General features: G+C 39.2%; 1 protein-coding gene across 1 annotated transcript in view; it reads right to left on the bottom strand.

Moving 5' to 3' along the window:
• Positions 1-23,899, bottom strand: part of LOC104409425 (cytoplasmic phosphatidylinositol transfer protein 1-like) — a gene marked incomplete at its 5' end in the record, with an annotated part of 32,776 nt that extends 8,877 nt beyond the window's left edge. The window contains 4 exons of the mRNA XM_010019287.1: positions 4,372-4,467; positions 13,940-14,011; positions 23,430-23,437; positions 23,811-23,899. Of these exons, the coding sequence (XP_010017589.1) occupies positions 4,372-4,467; positions 13,940-14,011; positions 23,430-23,437; positions 23,811-23,899 (265 nt within the window). The remainder of the gene's footprint in view (positions 1-4,371; positions 4,468-13,939; positions 14,012-23,429; positions 23,438-23,810) is intronic.
• Positions 23,900-24,837: the final 938 nt, after the last annotated feature.

The raw sequence follows: 24,837 nt of genomic DNA, 5'->3' as shown, positions 1-24,837 counted from the left end.
CCCCCCCCCTTTTTGAATTTCCATTACAATTTATTTTCTGGAAGAGACAGCTAAATACTTAAGAACTGTAAATACTGGGACAGTTCTGAGGTGTTAAGATATGATAGTGCAGCCAGGCTTTACATAAGCTCACAACTGCAGTTAGGAGGAAAAGGAAATTTACACCTCCTCTTACCATGCCCTGTTCTGATCCTTTGTACCAACATGTACACATTCACTGAGGGGCCAAGGCAGCTGTATTATTTCAACTACCATAATTCTCTGGCTCTGTAATGTGATAAAGGTTTCATTACTCTGAAAGCACCTGGACAGTAGTAAACTGGACCTATTACAGTGCAGCTGTGTTAAAGTAAAAGCAGCCAGCAATTGAAGAAGAAAACTGCAGCAGCTGCATGAAATCTTTCTGTGTGGAGGTAACTCAAAAAGTTGATTCCATTTGTCCAACTCTCAACTGCTTTGTTATAAACAGGAAATGAAACACTGTTAATTTTGAGAACTTGAATATGTTTGCAAAGAACATTTTGCTCAGTAGCTCCCATCTACAGTAAATGTTTCATTTCAGTGAATGATTCACTTGAGGCCCTCACTTCTCAGCATAGCTCAGTTTTATTCTTTTCTATAATTCAGATAAATACGTATGGCTATATGGGGAATACATGATGGCTGGTGATACATATTCATTGATGGTAAAGTCGCAAGGAAATGAATTTACAAAATGTGCAACTACTCTTACCTGTAGGCTTGCACATTCTTTATATAGAAATAGAAAATTCTGTATTTGATGCAATACACACATTCAGATTTGGACACATATGTGTGTCCTTACAGAAAAACAGGCAAACTTGTTAGCCTAGATTCAAGCTTTCTCCACTTGGAACCTCATATTTTAAACTTCTAAAGTTTAAGGCTTTTTAGGTCCATGCTAGTAAAAAAAAATCCAACTTCTTTTAAGACGTGGCAGCACTGTGGAATGCTCTGGTGGCTACTTCACAATGAAGGCTGTAGAATGTCATTAAGTTAAAATTCAGTCATCTGCTTTGGGAGGTCCAACATTGCTGCAGTTATACCTCCTCCAGGCTTTTACAATGACAACTCTTTGGATAGCAGAAGCCAGCACACCTCCATGGAAGACAGAGCTGGACTCAGTGCGTGTTTGTAATAGCTACAAACTCTCTCTGATTCACTATTTACTTGGTGATTTAAGTCTTTCTCTGCACACACTGACAGATAAGCCCTCCACTCTGCAGGGGATTCAAATCACTTGGAGGCCTCTGGACAAGACATCACCTTGTATTATTGGCAGAGGTTCCTCCTCACTGAAACAACAGCTCTCCTTAAGTCTCCAGCTAACTATATTTTTCACTTTTCCATTCTAGTTAATATTTAGAAGGAGAGAAAAAGCAGATCTGCACAAAGCTGAATTCAATCAGTTTCCCTTCAACCACCATGACATTTTTGTGGAACACTTCTCCTTTCTCATCAGCACCAGCACAAGTCAAAAAGAGCTGTGCAATTCAAATGGAGTATACATTTATGTATGATGTTTTATACATGTTGCCTTTTTATGTGTGAATCATTAAGTTACAATGGAAGGCAGACTATAGATCTGTTTACAGGATTCATGTGAGGGTTAGTGAACAGCCACGTTTTAGATCCCATGTGAAGGAAGCAGAGATGGGTTGCTTCACTTTCTATGGAGTCTGGTGCTGTGGGTCCTTTGTGTATCTCCTGAACCCTCCTGTGGTAGCTGCACTATTATCACCTCTATTGATGATCCTGTTATTGCACAACCACATTTTCCATTTATAGAAATGAGAAAAACAACACTAAAGCTGCCAAGGCTCATTCTGTTACAATCAATGTTATTTGATGCAGCAGCCCAAAGAAAGGTCACAGCCAAATTTTAGGAAGGGGCTTTTCATACAGAGGGCTCTGAAAAACTTATGATATTGACCCAAAGAGCCTGTGAAGGATAACTGAGCACTTCAAAGCTCAAAATAATAGAAATCACAAGTACTAGCTTAATAGCAACTATGTCATTAGTGCTGCCTGATTGTATCAACTATCACCCATCTGCAAGCAGCTGAAGTAGTGTGTGAACGGTTTAAATTATTTAAGCTACCTCTTTAATATACAGTAATACAACTAAATCATGACATTTGCTAGTAAAAGCTGAAGTACATTTTTAACTGAAGAGGGGTGCACTTTCAACAGGATATAAAAGAAATTTAAAGCTCATGTCTAGAAGCTGCTACATATGCTGACCCCGATCCAGAACTCACTCAACTGTAAGCATGTGGAAGCTCCACTGAACTGAAGAGATTACTAACATGCCTGAAGTTAAAATCATTCTCAGTGGTCTTTCCAGATGGGAGTCAGAACACCTACCCTGTGCGATCTAATTCTTAAACCATGTTTAATCTTTAATCTTAGTATCAATTCAGCTAAATGATCCAAAAGCAGCCACATTATTGCTATTAGTGTAACTAAAATACCTTTCAAAAGCTTACAGTAAATGGATTTTAGTTATCTCTGAAACTGTTATTTGGAAAATACAGACAGTTTCTCATTTACAGAGAGTTACTTTTTATCCTGTTCTGATTGAGGACAGACAGAAATTACATTTGCAACATTAGAAATTTTTTTATAGTCCCTAAATGATGTATGAAGCCTCATCAGAAATGGGAATTTGGCTTCACATTCATCATATGGTAGCATAAAACCCCATAGCTGGTAAACTTTGGAAGACACTTAATTCAAGTAACTATTTTTAATTCAGTGTCAGTCACAGTACGTGCACAATTAAATGCTAAGGTGTTCTTACTATTTTGTACAAATTCTGAAACAGAATTTGGTAGGCAATATACAAATCATCCATCAGTACAGAAAAAAACAACAGATGCTGGGCTATTTTTGTTGTTTAAGCCCATGTAAAATTCCATTTTGCTTGGAATCATGTCTCTAGTGTTTGAAATAACAACACAAAGACTGAAATTCTTTCTCACTTAACATGAGGCTGGTTTTCTCTAGCATAAGATTAACCATGTGGAAATTATGCTTAATAGTTGGCTATTAAAAATGGGAAGGAAAGCTGAAAAGCCTGATGTTAAGCCTCCATGCTTACCATTCCTGGAAGTGCACACACACACACGGAAAATCCGACATGATTTCTTTAAAGCACAGCCAAATGCTGACCCAATCAATAGCAGCAGTCACTCCTAAATGGAACCAGAAGACTGTGGAGTTCAGATAAGATGATGGGACCAATAAGCTGTTTCATGAGGTGTTACACAGTTTTTGGTACTAACCAGATGGGTTTCATTATCTAAGGAAACTAATAAAATTACTTTTCCTTCTACTGTAGACCCAATTTGGTTTTATGACCCATACATAAAATTTGAAATAGGATCTATAAATGGAAGATAACAAGTACCCGACTTTTTTAGTCTGAAAATCATGTCTCCTATGGTATAGAAATATATTCATTGGCAAGTCTTCATTTTCTATCCTAAAAATGATTATGTAGTCTCGTTTTGTATAGTCAAACAGCTGCCATACTCATTGCCAGCTATGAATATATACTTGGCTCCAGAGGAAAATCATATCTCCAAAATTAAATGCAAGCAGAGATCTGATCTTTCCTCTCTAGCTACTTGTTGTGAACCATCATTTTTCAACTCTGAGGTTAAACCACTGAGGCCTCATCTTCATTTGCATGATGGCTGCTGATTTCAAACCAGTGAATTGCACTGACCTAAAAGAAACGTGCTCTTCAGAGATGTGCACTATCAAATATACATGGAGTGATTTCCAAGGGAATTCTAAGGGACTGAATGCATCTGCTGCCATTGATGCTTCCTGGCAGATTCACTGCAGCATGTTGTCTGCTTCAGTCCCTCTTGGTCACAGTCACCACTGAGTTACCTTTGTGCATCAACCCTGTTCTCATCTGTCCTTTGCCTGGGCTCAGACACTTCGCACGACTTATTTGTCACAGCTGGATGCAAGTAAGGACGACAGGAATGTTTAAAACCCCTCAGACCTGCAAACACTTAACTGAGCTTCATGATTCAAAGAAAAGGCCTCTTCTAATTTGAATGAATTCAGATGACTATCAAAGGTCTGGTACAGGTTATGTTCTGATAAAGGTATGAAAGCATTTCAAAAGGCTGAAGGAACCATCTGCAAAAGGAAGTGTCAGGCAATCTAGATAGGGAGGTTGCTATCTGCTTCCCCTCAAATTGAAAGCTTTTTAAATACTACTGACCAGCAAGATTTCATACAAAAAAACTTTGTTTTGATTACAATAAGGATTTCCTGCAGCCTTTTACGTTCCCTTCTTCACCAATTCACAACCAAGTTGTCTCTTACCTCTGATTCCTTGTAATAGCGCTCAGGAATTTCATCACTGGCAATATCAATAAAGCAGACTTCTCGCTCCAGGTCTTTAGCTTCTTTGTCAAAAATCTGCAAGAGTTAAAGAGATTCAGCACTGTTCAGAACACCACCCTTACAAAATCCACCTGGAATAACAGTTACAAGCGACTTCAATGACTTGTGCAACATAATGTATTTTTGGATTGCATCTGAACATCTTCTGATGTAAGACACTGAAGTTCTTGCAGGGACACAGTCACGTTCTCCAGCAGATGTCAAAGGGAAGAAAATCAGTGTTCTCAAGATTATACATAAACAAGGTGTTCCTAAGCAGGATTTATGACAGTTTGAATGAATTATCCCACAGACTTTTTCGGGAACAATCCACTATGTCAGATCAACAGAGGACTGTTAAACGTTAACGCATCGTGTTCAGCACTTACTGCTCACACTGCAGATCTGCCTTGCACTTTTTGGAAGGGAGACTTTGGTCACAAATAGTAAAGTCAACATCTAGGATGAGGTTTATTGTGTTCTCTAATCTTTGAGCTGGATTCCATCACTGTATAAAAACCCTCCCTTTCTGGACTCTGGCTGTTTCTAACCTTGTCATTCTAGGGACAAGAACAAAATGCAGATATTTTGTGTGAACAACTCAGGCTAAGTTGCTGTTATACTGAGAATCAAAATTCTGGTTGAACTGTTCTCAGTGGAAGCTGGAAACTTCCATCCATTTGAGCACAGTCAGAGCTTATTTTAATCCTTTAGGAGTTGGTTTTGAACCTCAAGTCTCTTGTTTTATTCAAGGCAAACGATGGGTATATTTGAAATGCAGGTCATTTACATCTGTGCCCGTGCCCAGAATTCAATGATTGAGGCATCTTGGTGACCCATGTGACTGACACTATGCCTGCAGTATAATTCTACTTGTGAATCCAGGAGTTGGAAATAGTGAGTAGCTAAAAGGCCATCATGAACCAAAAAATTCAGGGAAGCTCTGCAGACACTGCCAAGATCAGTAACAAGCCAAGGATGTGTTTTTTCCTTTGGGGCACAATGTTCTATAGCAAATGTTTCCAGGAAGCATAAATATTGTTGTTTCCTTTTTTTGTGGTTGTTGTTAAATAAATGTAGTGAATGCTCTGTTAATTTCATTTTATCCTAAAAGAACAGTTAAAACTACAAAATGCCAGCAACTATTCATTAACAAGAATGTTAGCTACTTTAGTAGTTCTGGAAGATGCGGCTGCCCACTTAAAGCATTCAAAGTGAGCAATGAACTATGATGAACAAGTTTACCAGCTGGTAAGAGAATGTTGCTCAGGAAATACATGAAAAGCTGAAGTTTGACTCTACCATTTTAACTTGCCTTGGTCATTAACAGCACTGGAATAAAATAAGCAATGCTGAATGCTTTGTGAACTGGATATAAAATGTTAATGTGTCTGAAACTGCAGAAGAACAGAACAAAGGGAAACTCCAGTCTGCTTTTATCTCTGCACTTATTTTCCTTCTCCAGTCCTTGTTTTGCAAAATACGGTGATTATTTGAACAAATTTGAGCTAATATGTCCTTTCCCCATCATGCTCTTTCTTGGAATACATTTTTTAAATAGCTGTTGTGTTTGATATGTATAATACAGGTCGCTTTTTATAAGCTTCCCTGCTTGCTTTTCTCCTAAACAAATTCAGATACACAGAGCAGTCCCCTGATGAAATCAGCTGAGCTATTTCTGGAACAAGATGCTTTTCGCTATAATCTCTGAGCTTTAAATAAAATAATGGAGAATTCTCTTAAATGGCCATTACCAGGTCAGCTGAGGCCCTGAATCAGTCGGTGTAAGGTTTAAGTACAAGCCTAATAAATTTAAGCACACACAAACCTCTGCACATTTGCAAGGACCTAAATTGGAACTACTACCCAATATCTTATCTGAAGAAATGTGCCCTGCTCTGTTGCAGGCTTGATCCACATATTGCACCTCTAAGTTATATAGTTTTACATTCTTTTTCTCTTTTAAATGCTTTGCTAGAAGTGGGGATGACAGATGCCTTTGCCAATCTGTCAAAAACAGGAGGAATTTTTCAACCATTTCAACTGTGCCGTATTTGCTGCTTCAGCTACCTCTGACCATTTCCTCCATTCCAGAAGTTTGTTGAATGACATTCTTGCTTCCCTTTGCTGGCACAAGTTGTTGTCTAATCATTTATGCTTTTCTCCTTCTTAGGTTGTCCTCACAAGATTTGCAGATAGAGATTTAATCTTCTCATTCTATCAGCAGTAGAAAGTAAGAAGTCATTAGAGAACAAGACTGATTGCTTTCCTAGCTCTGATTCTCTTATTGCCTCTCCTAGCCCCATAATCTGGGATTGCCTCAAAACCTGTAGGGAGGATGGGTTTATTGTGTTTGTGATCAAAGAGACTAGAGAAATTTAGAAGTTTTAAAGGAAGAGATTAAAGGCCACGAAAAGAAGCATAAGGCTCCCCATCTGTGCAACTGTATTCACAAATGTGCAGAAAATGAATGGTGAGAACAATCTGTATCCTTAAGAAGATGATGTAGAAAGGCAGAATATTAAATATTATATTGGAAAGAGCTGGACAGGCTTTACAGTTGGAAGCCAAGTAATTAATTAAGATTGAAATACACAATCAAATAGAAAACAGAGTAACATTCAGGCTGGAGAGCCCTTTTTGCTGTGGGGTTTGGTTTTTCTTAGGGGTAGGGTTTGTGACAGCTTTTTTTACAACAGACAAACATTTATACACTTCCACTTTTCAAGAGGACTGAAACTTCACCATTATTTAGACTAACTCACCCACAAAATGACAAAAAGTGGAAGAAAGATTTCAATTGGGTCATCTTTATGATTGTCAATAGTTTCTTTTGGGGAAAATTTTCAGAATCTGGCAGATGATTCTAGAACCTCAGGAAAGGAAGATCATAGAGGATACTGCAGCAATCCAAGTGCTGCTGTATTTAGATTTCTTTCCTTCATTTTCCTCATGACCTACAATGACATATCCTAGCACATACTTTGTTAAAAACTTGACTTTTCCTTGTAGCCAAACCCAGAACAGAAAGTCAGGTTATGAGATGACAGTAAGTCAACAACAAATTTCTACAAGCTCCTTTCCCATTTTTCTTCTTTTTCTTCTATCTTCAGGCTAAGTTGCTGGCTTCAACCTTGTTCAGATGTAGCTAATCCAAAATGTAACTTTTATGGCAAATCACCACAGCCAACCTGGTTTGGACAGAAATAGTATAAAGTCAGACCCTGCTGAAACCCATTCTTCTGTGCTAGCAGCACTCTGCAGGTCAGAACGGTGCTTGTTTGCCTTGGTTTTGTTTCATAATATATGAATATATCTTGTGATGCTTTTTTTCCTATCATCAAGAGCAGAATATATATGGATTCATCATATATGGTTTAAATCTAGATTTAATAGCATGTAAAATTTAGAGGTGTAACTGCAGTAACGACTGCAAGAATAGGGTTTTTTCCTATTAAAAAAGGTACAAAACCTGCTCTCCACCTTGAAAGTCTAATCCCCCTAAATTGCCATCGTCAGAACTACTGGCTAGTCTCCAGTTTCTTATTACAGCATCCTTTAGCAGGTTGTGTCATCTGCTCCACTTTAACTCTCATTTTTCTAGAGGAAAATTAGGTTTAGAATAAAAGGCCACCTCCTCAGAACTTGATTTCTGGAGTTTTATTCAGTGTGTAACTTTCCACTAAGTCGTGCTCCAACCTCCTTTACTCCCAAAGTCCATTAATTTGCTTTTGAGATTTACTTGGGCAAAGATTACAGGAATTGCCCAATTTCAAACCTGTTCACTGGCTAAAACTATTTATGTGGACACACATAATTGGGAACAATTCTTCTATGGAAAAAGACTGAATCCTTCCCTAGGAGCAGTGAACTTGACTCACTGAACAGCATGGGAATATCACTGTCTGCTGCAGAGCCGAAGAGCAGCCACATCTTTATCAGCAGCCTTGCTTCCTGCTCCCTTTTTTCTCCATGTCACAACTCCTCTATTATTCCATCTCTCAGAAAATACCTTGTTTGGATTTGTACTTTGTGAAGAGAGAATTGTATTTTTATGTAATTACGTCAAAGTAGCTCCAAGGCCATAATAGACTATCAATAATATTTACTGGGATTAGTTTTTTTAAAGCCACATCCATTTCAAGTGCTACCTTTACTAATTCACTTCAGTAATTCAGTTAGAAAAATCAAAAAGGAGAGCCACAACCATTTTACTTGCTCACAGTCTGTCAGTATGGGCCTTATCTTACGTTCTGTGATAGCCATATGTGCTTGGGACACACTATTTGTAATTACATTCACCAAAAGAAGAGCTTTTGACAGAGAAGGAATTTTGAGCTAACCTCTCCACTTGTTTGCCTGTATCCTTTGAGGCTTGTTAGAGGGGGAAAAGCTTCACAAAATCAAGGGTTTTCATGGCAAATTATACGAGAAACAAACAGATACTCAACAACGTAATACAGAAAAAGTCCAGGTGCAAATAAAATCATCCCCAAAACTGAACCTTGATTTTGACATATTTGCAATGGTGCCTGGCAATCCTTTAGCCAATTTACACCATGATATCCTGTAGCGCGGTGAGGCCAAGTCAGGGCACAGCTGACTCCACTGCAGCTGACAATAGTTTTTTATGGCAGTTTCCTTAAATAGGGAATTTACATTTAATTTACATGTTCTATATTAAGTTCATTACAACCTAGCGCTGTGTTACCAAGATAGGAGACAAAAATAGGGGGATAAACCACCCTAAAACCAGCGACACTAAAAAAGGCTTTTCTTCTTAGCTGGCCATATCTAAAATTGTTCTCACTTTAGTCAAATATTTCACACTCAGAATACACACTTCAGAAATACAGACTAAGGATGAAGCACAATGAGCAGTCCAATACTGTGTACACGGTCACTTATGGGGCTGCAGAATGAGAACTCAATGGCAAGAAAGGACTTCCTGACTTTAACTGATGGCACTGCGATTTACTTAGGTTGTGTATTAAATAACACCAGTATCATCTGACACATTAATAGCTTGAGCACACCGAAGCCAGCCAGCTGATAGCAGATGTTAATTTATAACTATAGGGAATACAGAACTACCTCCTGGTTTCATTTGGCAGTGGTCATTCAACAATATATTATCTTTGAAAGGCAAGAAACATGCTGATAATCTATTTTGCTCTTGATTGACAAAGAATTAGCACTGTAGCTCTGATGACTTTATCAGCATTAATGCAATATACTCTTATGAGAACTTGCCCAATGAGACCCATAATTTGTCATCTTGAAATGTAACTCTGCCTCAGAATTCTTACGTTACCCTTAAGAATAATGTTATTCTTGCTAATAAATGTCATGGTCCTTTAGCAGAAAGAAAGACTAGGTTACTTAAAGTTCTTGCATGTTATTCTTTAATACTCAAGATCCAGCCATTGAGTTTTCCAGAGCAAAATGTTATGCTACAAAGAAAACAAGGCACTGTTTTACATACACTGAATTTCCATTATTGACAACTCCTGGATTATTTTTACAATCTGTACTTTACTTTCCCCAGATGGCATCAGATGGCACAAATGCACTGTCCAAATATCAGCAGAAATTAATTCTGTGACTAAAAAACAAACAACAAAAAAAAAAAACCCAACAAACCCCAGTCAAACATAATGATCCTTCTGCAACAAACAGGAAAACTGAAATGTGTCTGAGAGGCAGTGATTTTCTTGAACCTTGACAGCACGTCAGCCTTCACCAGGCAGAAACATTCACAGGACTAGACTGTGGCATGCAAGAACAGACACGGAGCTGCAGCACGTGAGATCACTGTGCATTGATTACAGCATCTAGAGCCATGTGGTGGATCCTCTGTAATCAACAAAGCCCAAGCTGGTGCATTCCCCACTAAAATTAAAAACAAAACGTATGCCTGTAGTTCATCTGAGTACACTGAAATGGGAAGAGAGATGCGAAAAAAGCGAGAGCAATACACCGTTGAGAATGAAATTATACATAAACATGGACCATTCAATAGACTGTTAAAAGAAAATAATATCTGCCCAATTAAAAATGGGGGTTTATGTGCTCATGAGAACCACAGACTGGTAATTTCTTCACAAACAAGCAGTACCTTACACCACTCCTGCCTGTGACTTCTGACCGCTTCGTAAGTATTCTACCTTAAGAGCTCTCTTCTATTTAACTAATGGCTTCAACATTCAAAACACAGATTTTGTGCATCTAGATTCAAATTCCCTAATTGCTAATTTTTCTCCTGGGCAAAAAAGTGTGCACTGAGTGATTAATGGGCACTTTTGTAGCTTGTCTGTGCTCACTGCTGCTGGCTGTTGTAGGAACCTGCACTTCCCTCTTGCTGCAGGTTCCGCTGCCACCCTGCCTTACATAAGCAGCTGAAGATGCAGGAGGGAAGCAGCATTTTCATGTACTCCACAGACACCACCTACAGTGGCATTTACATTTTATAAATCATTCTAATTTTTAGAAAGTCTGTTCTGTAATTTAAAAATAAAAATGAAATAAAAATAAAATTTATCTTTAAACTAAGTAGTTTACTTTTAAAAAGATCCTTTAGAGGAAACCCTGAATGACCTCAGTCACTCGTCTGGTTTCTAGCACTATTAATGAAGCTATAAAGCTGCAAGGTAGCAGTGACAATATTTGATGTACTAACATGTTCATCCAACACTGACTTTGTTTTTCTAAGGAAAGAGCTGCCACGTGAGCTTCTAGATATGATACAGCAACATCAGCTGTGCTGGAGCATTAGAAATCACAACTGGATGGATTTATGGTGCTGCACTATCACCATCTACACAATGTTTTATCTAAATACAGGGGTTTATTTTCCTTTGTTCTTTCTGGCAAGGTTTATGCGTGTGCAAATTAAGTGCAAACTTGAGCAGATTGAAACAACGGTGCTTTAAGCACATGTAAAATAGGTTAAAATGATGACAAAGCCTAAGACACAGAAAAATCAGGTTCCAAAGCAGGTACCATTATCTTGCACTAGTTCCTGCTATGATGACAACTGGCAAGAAAAATCAGGATGACTTTTGCATCAAGATATGTTGCAGTAATTAGGTAGAATTTTACCAGACAGTGCAACATGTTAAATGAAATAATTCTAATAGCATAGCAGCCTGCTAAATGACAACAGGAACCCAGAAGCATTTATATTGCTTTCTTCCACTGAGCAATGGAATTAGTTTTAGTATCCTTATATTTAATTACTGCTTTTCACAATCAGTATCTAATCTATTAGCAAGCATGGAAATGAAGAACAGACCAAAGATGTCAAAAAACCTGTATGACCTCAAAAATGTATCTAGAAATAGTTGAGAGACACAGAAATGTAGAAATCTCTAGGAATGGATGTTTCCTGTTGTTTTCTGACCAGGAAAACACAGTGAAATTTAATTTAAACTTGTCTGATACGAAGGAGAAATACCCTTTGCATTTTCTTAAGTGAGGTTTAAGCTTGTCCACTGAGGTACAGAAGCAAGACTGAATGAGTCCTGATCCCAAAGTGTTTGGTTTAACACAAGTCTCTCCACAGGCTCAATCACACCTTTCTCTATTTACCAGCCTTCCAGCATTTTGGTGCTGGACCAGCCACATCTGTGTCACCACATCAGTGCCACTGGATCAACAGCTAAAATGTCTGTCTTTCTCTGGTTTATTGTGTTCACACTAGTGAATAGACCAGCTCTCAGAATGACATGGAAATCAGGGCTGGAGTGCAACCCTATTCTCTTTTTCCTCCTTAGTTCAAGTAAGCGTCAGATTAAATCTGTTAATCTTGGTAAATACTTTCATAGTTTATTATGACTCAGGTACTGCAATATAAAGGTAATATAATATTACCCCACTGGCACTCTGATAAAAATTACATTTGAAGAGCTGGACTCAAGCAGAGTAGAGAGTCTTTGATTTACATCATCTGGGCATCCTACCTCCGTGTTATGTTCATCTTAAATCCACTAGCTGGGTACTTGGGTATTAGCTGGGGCTTGATTCATAGAATTTTAGCCACAAAGCTGTCCCACACGAAAATCCCAAATTAAACAGCCTCAGTTCTTCCTCTGTTAGGCATCAGTACAGAATGTCTTCTCACTGCTGGTACTATAACGTACCAGAAAACTAGTCTGCACCTCCCGAAAGTAAAGGTGTAGGCTTGCTCTGGATTAAAGTGCTGCCAAAAAGCAGAAGTGAACATTAACAAGTGCATAAACTACCTAATGCTCATCTTGTTGGTAATGTAATACACTTCTTTTTTCCCCTCTCTGGCTCAGGCTAGCAGTGACTGAAAGTTGTTGGTATCTGATGGCTAATACATAATCTCTGTCATGTTCCCATTGGGAAAGTGTCTGTATGCCAAAAGCATTATTCAAAATGATACGTTGTTCTTTTACATGTAATTACTCTGCCATAAGCAGTGCACAGCTGTCAGCCCCATTAGTACACCGGCCCAGGGTGGGTGGGGAGGCGCACCCCCCATCTGGAGAGCAGCACACTTCCACCTCTGCAAGGCTGCTGCAGGGGCACCCCTGGAAACAGCAGCTCAGTGTCTCACATCCCTTAAGATCTGCTTTTCTGCCGCCTTCTTTCTCCACAATGAGTTTAAAGACTCCTTCGTTAGGTCTCTGGGTTACAGATCAATTTTCCAGACATTTCAAACTGCATTTCATGCCTGTAGGAAACTTCTTAAGTTTGCAACAAACAACTATCTGAAACATATAGAAATGTATTTGTGTATTAATCTGAGGGCTGAATATCTACATGCCTGACTTTATTGAATGTTACTCTTTTCTTGCAAGTTGTGTGACTTCGCTTTGCTCCCTGTCAAGGCAACAGACTGACCTCCTGCCTTCTATTCCTGAGCATGTCCCTACCAGCAGCTGCTGGCTACTCACTCCCACCCTTCCTCTAGAGAGGATTCTGCATGGTTAATTACCCTTTTCATCTGTAAGCTCTGAGAATTTCTTAGCTTTTGGTAAGTGGTTGCCAAAAGCATCACCTCAGTAGTCCAGCCATTGTTCCCTTGAAGTTGTTTACTGAGGTCTCTCATCTCTGACTATTGTTTAGCTTCCTGTTTGCTCTTCCTAACAGCTCCTTTGAATTCAACCCCCTTTACTCAGACACGATAATGTGAATAGATAACATGGAATATAACTGCACCCCAAAAAAAGTAATCTTTTCTTTACTCTCCATAAATGTTTGCCAGGACTAAATTTACACATGTAAATTACGTTGTGTTTAGAGAAGTAACAAGTAGAATACAGAGGCAGAAGGGAAGCTGTGTACCTGAACCTTTTCTCTCCTCGGTGTCAGAAGACACCATGCTGAGGAGCTGCTCATGGACAGGACACCCATGTAGGTGCACAGGTACAAACCTGGTGAGGCCTTTCTCCCAGAGTGAAAGACCTACAGCCCCCACATACAGCCCATGCTTAACTACAAGGATTAAACCAAATTTTGCAAAAGCCATCATCATACTTACACTGTCATTGCTTCCTTTGTTGTCCTCATATTTTGTCTCTATGTGAATGGAGAATTTAGGCAAAAATGAACACTGCAACAAAACAAAAACATGTTTGACATCAAAAATAAGCCTTGCTTCAGCCAGTGACATACTCAGTACATCCTGTTTGGTATCAGCTTTCTCATTTTATTCACGTTACTTCAAGAATATTGCTCAGGTTGGCTTATCAAGACTAGAATTTGTAATACCAGGCAACATTGTTCCAGTGTAAAAAGTATTTACAATATCTTTTCTTTTGCATTTCACAGTTTTTTCAACTTAACTTTTCAGAGTAGCTGTCTCACAGACTCTGAAGGGTACTACTTCAGCATCTTTACCACTAGTCAGCAAGTCTTTTCTTGCATCAATCACCAGTGAAACAGAAGTCCCAGTTCCTTGTGTGATGCATCACTAATACCCTGTGGCAAAGTATCTTTGTAAAGACCATGACTGTGTAATGTGCTGTACATACAGATTATACAACAAGGATGTTGATGCCTCAGAGTTCACGTTGCTGTTGGTCCAAGTTTGGACTTGATCAAATTTGAAGAGTTTGTCTAAGGGAGGGGCTGATGACTAAGAACAGAGGTGAATTAGAAGACCAGCTGTGGTGCAACAGAATGGAAACGAGAAGCCACCTCCTTTGAGACGGCAGAAAATGTACTCCTAATTCCATGGATATCACCCAGCAAGTCACCATTCAATCTTCTGCTCACAGGAGATCCAGTATTCCACAACCACATCTAGAATCAATCCCTGTTATAAAAATGAGTGAGTTTTGCCAGCGTACGGTTCTGGTGCCATGGAAGGCGGCTGGTCAAACTGCCTTCCCATTAACATAATGAAATCCTCCCTGTGACATGTTGGTGCTGCAGATGCCCAGACCCCACAGGCTTCTCTTCAGATCTCACAAAGGTTTTGCCTTTTCTCAGATGTCTGTGGAGTAGCACATTCATGAGTTTCAGACCAACCTCAGCTGTGACAAGCTCTCAGCTATGGAACTTGTTCACTGAGTGAATATGTGAGAGGAAAAATACAGTAAAATATCAGCAGTTGTGTGGAGTGTAGGATGGGGCAAGTTCATTGACAGAAATACTCCTATGACCTGTATGCTGTGGGCAGTTAAACATTTCCTGTGTATGTATCTGAGACAGTGCCAGATGATAATATACAATATTTATAAGCGATCTGTCAGAACTGGGGATCTTGTAACACCAAAAAAACATCCAGATACTCTCCCAGTTCAGGTTTCATCGTGTACCTCAGCATGTTGCTCCTATTCTGGCAGACATCACAGGCATCTGCAAACAAAAGCCTTGGCACACAATAGGCACTACAGGGAAAGAAGTTGGGGGAAAAGAAAAAAGAAAACCAGCACCAAGGTTTGTCATAAGGTTCTAATTTGTGTCTCAAAAATGAAACGAAAGCTGGAATGAACATCCTTGAACTACACTAATGCTAGCTGGAAGAAGAGATGGATAAATGGCATTGATAAAGAATTCTATGATCAAATGTTCCTAGAGTAAGAAAAGTTATAAATGTGGTTACAAAAAAATAGGGAATGATCCAGGAGACACAGGGAAATTCTGAATAAAGCCAAATGCCAGATTTCCTTTTTATCTTGCTATTAAAAAGTCTCTACTATTTTCAATCACTGTCTAAAGTTTACCAGCAACGAGCCAGATCGTGATACTTTGAAACGCAGCCATTTCATAGATTGAACTCAAATTGCATTGGGCTGCCTGTAGCAGTTCAGCAAGCCACTGCTTGAGTCTAGTTATTGTTTCCTGTGACCCAGAAACGAAACTCTAATTAAAAAAGAGATCTTCTAACCTTGTATTTAAGAGAAAAGAAACATTAAGAAATGACCAAGGATCTTCAGAGTATTATAGAAGACTTGTAAGTGCCATTTACTCTGCTCTTTAGAGAGCAGAGAGTAATTTTCTGCACAAAGCTATTAAAAGTCAGCTTCTCCGTGTATGTAGTATGAAGGTCAGGACTGTGATAATCTAATTTGAGATTCTAACTGGAAACATGAATTTACCCAAACTAAATCTACCAAGAAGTATTCCGTTGCATGTCTCCCTCTCAGAAACTCAACTGACTGGCAACCACTGTTCCAGCAGCTGTGGGGGGTCTCACTGGCTTTCAGGAACACGGAGCTGGGTCCAGATTTTTGAACATTTCACAGAATGTGTCTCATGATTCATCAGCTGCACTCTGACTAATTGGCAGAGGGCTCTGGCAGCACCAGAAAACTGTTTATGCATCATTCAAAAGACTTTATTATTCATCGTGCAAAAAGTTGTCGGGTTTTTCCCCCCCTCCTTAAGTGTCTGTGTATTTACTTAGCTGGGGATTAAAAGCCTTATGCAACAGCCACAGTCAAACTTGGGAGTGAATGGCAGGTAATAAACCTTTTAGAAGGTTTTCTCTCAGAGCACCACTCCCTTTTGCTCTGCCTCCCCGGGGTGTGTGTACTTCCAGCACAAGCCTGGTGGTGATCGATGCGCTGAGCACAGGCAGGAACGCACTGGGCACCACTTCGAGTTTCCCATTTCAGTGTCTCAACAGCCTGCCACTTTCCTCTTGGAAAAAAACAGTGGCAAACTGAATCTTTAATGTGAAATTAGGTTTAAATGCTATATAATAGGGCAAAATCCTCAGAGTGCTTGTGTCTTCAGTAAGGTTTCTTTGTGTAAAGCTCCCAAAGGAGGCATCTTTTATACTGTCACCTCCAGGTTTTTTGGATGTGTTAGAAACTCCTTAAAAATCTATTATAATCCAGAATAACTGTGAAACTCAAAAACAAGTAAGAGAATATCCTGGGGTTTTTGTTTGTTTTCTTAAACTTTCTGTATTTGGCACCCCTTTTGGAAGAACCAGGAGGGGTTTGAGGCTCAGGAGAGTAACCAGTGAGATAACTGGAGTCTGTAATAGTAATTACCACACAGAAGCACGGGTATCTCCAGATCAAAATAAAGTGAAATGAAAGCAGCATATGGAAAACACAGACTGCACTTGCATTTTCAATTCACTACAGATAACCTCTTGAAAAATGAAAGGCCTATTTTTAGCATGATGATTGATTAGTGTTGCCATAGCAATAAGCAACACTTAGAAGAACACTTACAAGAACCTAAGTATGCCAAAACACTTGCCAAAGTCTTAAAGAGACAGTCAAACACACACAGTGGTTTAAAATTGCTTTATGGAAAGGACTGTAAAATAGCCTTTGCATAGTAGCTACACCTGAGGTGGCTGCAAGAATTACTATAGTTGCCAGTAAATATAGTTGCCAGTTACCGTCAAGTAGGGGTAACTGAGACAGGTTTCTTCACCCTCTCTAACCTGCTATTTCATTAGTACAGCTTCAGCTGCTTTCACTTTCCATTTGGCTTCTTTCTGCAGTGTTCAAAGAACTGCCAGAGACCTCATCGTTGCCCTGCTCTTCCTTCTTCTGAATATTAATCCACAATCCTTGGGAGTTATTTCTGTACAGTAAAAATTAATCCCACTTTTTCTTTAAGCAGCAGAAGCATATCCCCCTAAATCTTAACAGAAAAGCCCGGAGAGGCAGACATTTCATGTAACTGTGCTCTTATCTCCTGCCACTTTGCAGACTGATGATTTTTTATTTTATATGGACACATATACATTATTTTGGCAACACAGGTGGAACCAGACCCTTTATAGAGCTATCCCCATCGAGGTAAAGAACACAGTAATTGCTACAATGGGCTGAGACTGGCCAAGCAAAACTAGATTCTTTTAATAAGGTAACTTCTAAATACCACATCCGTTGAATTCAGAATTTTAGGGATCTGATTTGGTACTCAGCGGGACACACAGCAGTTCTTTATTGAAGATCAAAAACCTGGAAAAGACAAATGGAATCCCTACTTCTCCTTAAGAGACAAAGGGGACTATAGGGTAGTGGAAGATCCCCAGACTTACTGAGGCAGGAGGAATGCTAGCACAGCAAGGGGCACAGAGGGAAACAGGCAGGTACACGCACATCAGCCCTGGAGAAACAGGGAGCATTTATAAACAAGAGGATGGAATGGGAGGACAATGTAACATGGGAGATTAGCAATGCCACTTGACAATGGCAAGGTCAGAACAGAGAGACCTGGATGAAGGAGAAAGACTCAAAACTACACCTGGGTACAGATAAACAAGACATCATCTCTACAGTTCATATGCAAGAAGATATGTGAAGAAAATACACTGATGGCTCTACAGCATATTTCAAATTACAGTATTACAGCTATTAACAGAACGAATAGTTTCTTTAATTCAAAGTGTTTTGGAAACTGGTCATCATGTTATTGACTATCTTCGGAATACTCCGGGCAGCGCTGCACAGAGCACAGACCTGCTGTGTGACACGGGTTACTGACTACACAAGCTAGCATCCATGAGGATGACAAAGTTGGAAGAGAATAGACGGAAAGGGCTGGGCAGGGCAATGGCAGAAGTTGGAAGATGTGACTCAATGAAAGGGAGGAGAATTTGGAACACAAGATAAGCACAGGAAGGTGGCAAAGAGCAGAAAAAGTGCTGCTGGGCGGAAAGAGTCAAAACAATGCAAAAAAAAAGGCTTTAAAACAAGCAAGGGAGTTAAACTCATACACAACTCAGAAAGGAAAACACTACTTGTTTATGTTACATACAGTAAGAAGATGAAACAGTCAACTAACAAGTTGCCTCCAACCACAATGAAACTCAGCACCTATCCCTGGTTTTGCCTTCCCTTAGGATCTCCTCGTTTGATACACGGGAACAGTAACTATTTATTGAGGAAGAACGGAAGGGAAGCAAGAAGCAGCGTGCACAAGTGAAAATGACAGTGCCATGGATCAGAGAGGGGTTTGGGTTGTTTTATAGTAAGCCAATGGTGGAAAAAGGGAATTTTCCGAAGCAGTTTGATTTACTCTATTTCAAGGGGATGAAGCTCTTAAATGGGAATACAGGTTTGCAGCTTTCCAAAAATACAGTATTTGTTTCCCATAAATACAGAGGTGTTTCCTTTTGGTAGAATCTCTAAGGGAACAAAATACGTGTTGTACCACAGTAATGTCCCCAGTTAGCCCGTCTTCCAAGTTGGGGGGTGAGGGAGGTAGTAACGGTGTATTAGGCTTTAATCCTACCATACAGACTCTGTTGCATTTTTGATGCAGACTCTTCATATACTAAAGCTGGAGAAAAGCTTGTGCACTGAAGACTAATGGGTCACATCCAGATTTCAAGCACTGATAATCCGATAAAGAGAACACAGGAAAAAACTCTACAGATTCCTTGCAATGTTTATCTGAAACAAGTTTTTGTCCTTCTCAAGTCATCTCATCATAAAAATAACAATTACAAAAACATTCCTTCCAGATAATTTACTTCATGGGTAAACTGGCAACAAAATGAAGCAAAAAACATGCTCGTTCTGAAAAGTAATCAGAAACCAGCAGGTCAATAACCAACATTTACCTACTCGCCCTCTGGGGCCTTGACATGTACCAGATGAAATCATTTTATTTGTCTCAGTCATTTGCTGTAGAAGAATTACTGCCACTGGGAGACATCATCAAAGGAATCATTGTCTCCTGCTTTATGTTCCATAACTGTTTTTCATAAATATTCTGAATTCATGTCCTATTCCTAAATTAATTGGAGACATCCGCAGGTTGAAAGGATGCTCTTCCTCCTCGCAGAGAGTAAAACTTGTCAGGTTTAGTGTTTATTTTGCTTTATATACTTATAATTGTGAAACTAACAATTGGCCATAAATGATCCATAACAATATATTATCCAGCTTCTAAATTTCAACCCCAGAACTGAAATACTGCTGCAACCCTGAAGCTGTTTGGATCAGACAGCAAAATTACTTGAAATTATCCCTGATAAACACCTGAACTACACCTTCCAACTCAGCAGAGTTTGCTTCCATTCTCTTTATATTTCTCCTAACCTCTCTGTACTCCAGTCCAACAGCTGAACTTTGTTAGGCTCATTTTCGGTGTACTTGGATCATAGGATTTTTTGAACCATGGTTTTGTCCCCATACCTTTGTGATCTGACTATTTGCTTGCTTGAGGCTCCTCTCTTCTTGCCCAGAATTTTAACTGTCACTTGAACAGGTCAAATGGGTATTGGCTCTGTGCTGCTTATTGTCTAACAATAACCTGACACAGGTAAAGAAACTTAGTTCTACGCAATCCTTTTTCTGTTTGGTTTGCAATAGAGAAAGGTTTGCTTTCTAGTTAATTATTTCTAATCCAGCTGGACAAAGAAAGAAAACTAGGAAAGCCTCCTGAAAGTTCACTCATTCTTGTCCACATAGCTAAGAACAGCATAAATATGATACACTAACGATACCTATTTGTAAATGCTGTGATAAGTGGGCACATAAGGGCTGTTGAGAGCTGCTTTCCTCCATCCTCCAAGTGAGAAAGGCTTCAGCCTGTGACTAGCACAGGAATGCTTTCTAAAAGCTAGTAGCTGGCAACACCCATTCCCCAATTGCATGTGTAGCTTGACAGGAGGCACTCACCAGCACCCGAATCCTGTAATGACTAACAGAGCAGAATCCCTAAGAATTAGTCCTACAGAGCTCCCTTTCAGTTGTATCTCAAATACAGTAATCCAAATTTATGAGCTTAACATCAATCTAATCACGATATTAAATGAACTTCTAAATAAACATTTATTTTAGCAAGATGTCTTGTCAGGTTTCTAATTACAAGATCAAACCAAAGCGACTCCTGTTAAGAGACTTGCTCACACACAGTTCTCCAGTAATGCCCCAGCCCCTAAACCAAGGGTTTGAACTTGATAGAAGTATCTTATTCTTTAAATAATACCCCCAGATGTGGATTACTTCCTTTGGCATCAGCTTTGGAAGTATTTCTTCTATTTCCTCCTTTTCAGCAGGAAGACATCACCCACATCTCTTCTTCCTGATAGGAAGTCTTTTGTAGCGCAGTTCTAACGAGGCCCTCCTCCACAACCAGCGGAGGGTACACTTGAAAATGCTCTCCTGACATTACAGTATTTCACATATTACCACAAAAGCATCACTGTGCAATAGTTCTGTTAAACTCATTATCTTAATTGTGTTATTTGCTTTACATATTAATATGGTTGTCGAGATTTGGTAGTTGACCTGCTGTTTGCTGCGTATCAAATATCATTCCTTAAAGCAGGTACCATCATAACCAGACCCAGATTATAGAGTACTAACCTCATGGCAACCTCATCTCCATCCCTGTTTTCATGCATTCAATCACTCTTGTCTTTACTACCACTGCAGAGAGCAATATTCTGGCATTTATTTTCCATGCCTGCTGAGCTTTTTTTCTTCAAAGGTGTCCTAATTTCATGTGCTTAAGAAGGTCATATTTATGAAACCCATAATATCGCGCCGGAAAACCAGAGTGATGAAATTATTATGCATTGAATCTCTCAATGTTAGTGGATGTGCCTGAATGCAGTTTCTCAACACCCTTCGTATTTTACAACTGAAAAACCTTAAGACTATCTGCAAGATTCAGCCTGTTGTTCACCAACAGACACTGAAATAACACTACTGAGCCTTTTAGTCCTTGCTCTTTGTTTAGGGTGGAATTTAACTAGGGTGGAGGTTAACTAAGGCATGAACATACTACACAGCAGTAGGTACTTGACTCAATGAGATTATGCTTTATTTATCCAATTATTGGCCTGCCTTTAGAATCAGTTTTCCTTGAAATGAGGCTCAATTTAATGCTTAGGATGTCTTTGAAGGGAATTTACCATCTTTAAGAATAGGGTTTCCAAGCTGTCTTACGTATTTTGGGCAATGCCTGTGGGTTTACTCTTTCTCTCAGAATTCTCTAATGAATACAAAAGATCAAAATTTAGAGAAATATTCCAGATAAGGATAGAAATTATTCCCAGTGGTGTCTTTAACATTTTTGTCCTAGATTAAACAGGTTGAGGCAAAGGCACTTTCTCTGTTTCCCCTGAAGATAATTTCATAGTCTATCAGCTCCATTAAAATATATTTTAGCTTTCTGTCTGAAGAAGTTTCCTTAATCTCAGCCCAATGTTTCTAGTTGTGTTTCTGTGCACCATGGTGAGTAATTAGTCCCCAGCTCCCACAGGCAGTTATACTGTCAGTGACTGTTTTGCCTACCTTCTACATCTGTAGAGCGATTTTTCTTTACAAGTTTCTTCACCCCTGCAATCATTTGTGAACATCTCTGTAGCTGTACCCCTTGCACAGGCCTTCACCAAATCGTGTTCCAGGTGTTGTCTCCTCAGATTAGATAAAGATCACCTCCTGATTCAAATTCTATGAGTACAGCACTGCTGCTTGGTTTTGATAATGTAATGCATTTCAAATCCAGACATTTCTTTCTGTCTGCTACCACCCCTTTAATCACTTTGACTTGTCTCTTCCAGTCGAAGAAAAAAATCACATCAAAATTCAAACTGACTTTCAGTTAAAGAAAAAATATACAACAGTGTAAGTCAAAGCCATCGATCCAACAGAGCAAGTGTCAACTCCCAGCCTAAGATTAAACCTGCTATCAAAGGGTAAACCCTTAATGAATGTAAACTCTGACAGGCCCTACTGAAGATATCTTCCAACAGAAGTAGCTGAGAATCTGTCCCCTCATTACTACTGCCCATTATGGGACATTTGGGTTTCCTCTGACAATCAAATGAATTTATACAAAGCAGAATATGTAATCAGTATCTACAGTGTATATTGAAAAGTCTCCAGCTTTCAGATCCAAGCCTTTAAATCTCTGTTGTTTTCTCATTTATCACATTAAACTCCTTTTCTTCTCTGTGTGCTGCGCAAACTCTGCGCATTGCAGAGTTAAGAAAAATCAAGGCAGGAGTTTCTGATGGGTCTCCTCACCTGGAACTTCCTCACCATCTCCTCCTCATCTTCCAATGGTTGCTGAAAACTTAGCGTGTATGATTGAGACCAGCACATTTAAAACAATTTTTCTCATGATTTACTTGCTATATTTTCCCTTAGCTCTGCTAGAGGGAATAGTTGATTTTTCTGGGCACTGTGCCCAGATTATGTTTAATTTTGTCTACAGATTGTACAGTTTCCCAGATACTATACCAGAGACGAGCATTTTATAAGTTAATAAAACAATAAATAAAATAAAATCTGTTCCTATGTCTCCACGTAATAAGTGGAACCTTAAAAGCCTTGCCCTGTTCTATAGAAGCTTCTCTTTAGTACAGACAGTGACTAAAAATATTTCAAATTAAAGTGATAAAACCCCGTAAAGGTAAATAATCCTACAGCAACACTTCAAATTTAACCTTAAATTTCTTCAGCAAATAGCTAAAATGAAGTTCCACTACTGAATGCATTATGTATTCGTTACATTAAGAGGGAATTGGTTTGGATTCTACTCTTATATTTCATGCTATTTTTAGAATAAAAAGAGGAAGGAAAACTTACTGTGTATTCTGGTTCCCAATTGTCCAGTCGTAAATAAAAGCATGATGAGGGGGGAAAAAATAAGAGAAATATGAAATATGTGACATGAAACAATGATCCAAGATCCTTACAGTCAACATACATTAATAATAAAAAAGCCTCTGGAGTTTTTCTTTGTGAGGAAGAAACTGCACAGATTCAACACTCCAGTTTTTATCCACCCATACTCTATGATCTTTATTTCCTGATATCAGCCAATATAAGATGGTAAAATTATATGCACTTCAACAGGAATTATTAAAGAAACTTGGTACGTGTGGCTCAGTACATAACCTGGAGCTTCTGAAGATGGGCTAAACTCTCCCAAAAGCACAAGTCAGTAATCACTTCTTTAGTCCTTACCTGTGATTGTATAAGGATAATAATTCCAAGCCTTCTCTGTAACATAAAATATTTTGGGAACAACGGCTCTAGCCCAGCTAGGCAGTTTGCTGAAAAGAGAAAGAAAATACAATATTAGAATACGTGATGAGTTACGAGTACTGCAGCAAAGCAGGTATGTGCAAACGTGCTCGTGTTTGAGAGGTGTTTCACAGGACACAGCAATACCGAGACTTGCAGTTTTTCATCTCAGGACTGTGCATTCTCTGTCAGCTCTCCCCACACGCACGCATGACACTCAGTCTGTTCCCCTCTTGAAGTGAGTGACATGGTGCCAGTGCAAGAATCTCTGATCACATTAAACTGAGGCTGCAGATGTCATGAATCTATGGCCTCAACCCTTTGGTCATGGATGAACTCAGCAGGTTTGCCCATACGAGGTGTAACTGCGTCACAGCATCCCTAACCACAGGGAGGCACTCTCTAACAAGAGCTCATGAGTAAACACCGGATTTTAATCCACTTCAATCCCGATTCCATTATTTCTTCTTCGAGACTGTTTCTTCCTCCTCCATATTCTCTGCCTGCACACAAACCCTTACGTTCATCTCCTCTAGCATGCAGTTCTTCCCACACTACCAACACCCAACCCTGAGTAGGAAGCCTTTGTATCAAAATCAACCAGCCGCTCAAACCCCCCCGTGAGGCTGGTAGGTAGTTTCAGTCCCATTTGCTCATGGGAAAAGTAAATAACAAAAGTGAAGAGAATTAATGGAACTGATGGCATAGCTCAGAGACCATTCTGGCAGGAGAACTTACCCATGCAGTGGTACAATAACAGTAGAATAAGAAATGGAAGACATTGATACAGCCTATGGAAAGACCATTAAAGACTAATTAAATAATACTATGGAAGAGTAGGAGCATTTTCTTTACCATGGAAATTGGGCCTCTCATTTCCAGAACTCTGGTCACATTGAGTACAGAAGAAAAGTGATGAACAAACACACGTTTTAAGAAGGCAAGTTCATGATAATTCATCTTTCAA

This window comes from Nestor notabilis, unplaced genomic scaffold (genome assembly GCF_000696875.1).
Source record: "Nestor notabilis isolate BGI_N333 unplaced genomic scaffold, ASM69687v1 scaffold7460, whole genome shotgun sequence".
Lineage (NCBI taxonomy): Eukaryota > Metazoa > Chordata > Aves > Psittaciformes > Psittacidae > Nestor > Nestor notabilis.
The sequence above is the reverse complement of the archived record's forward strand: the minus strand, read 5'-3'. Positions and strand labels throughout refer to the sequence as shown.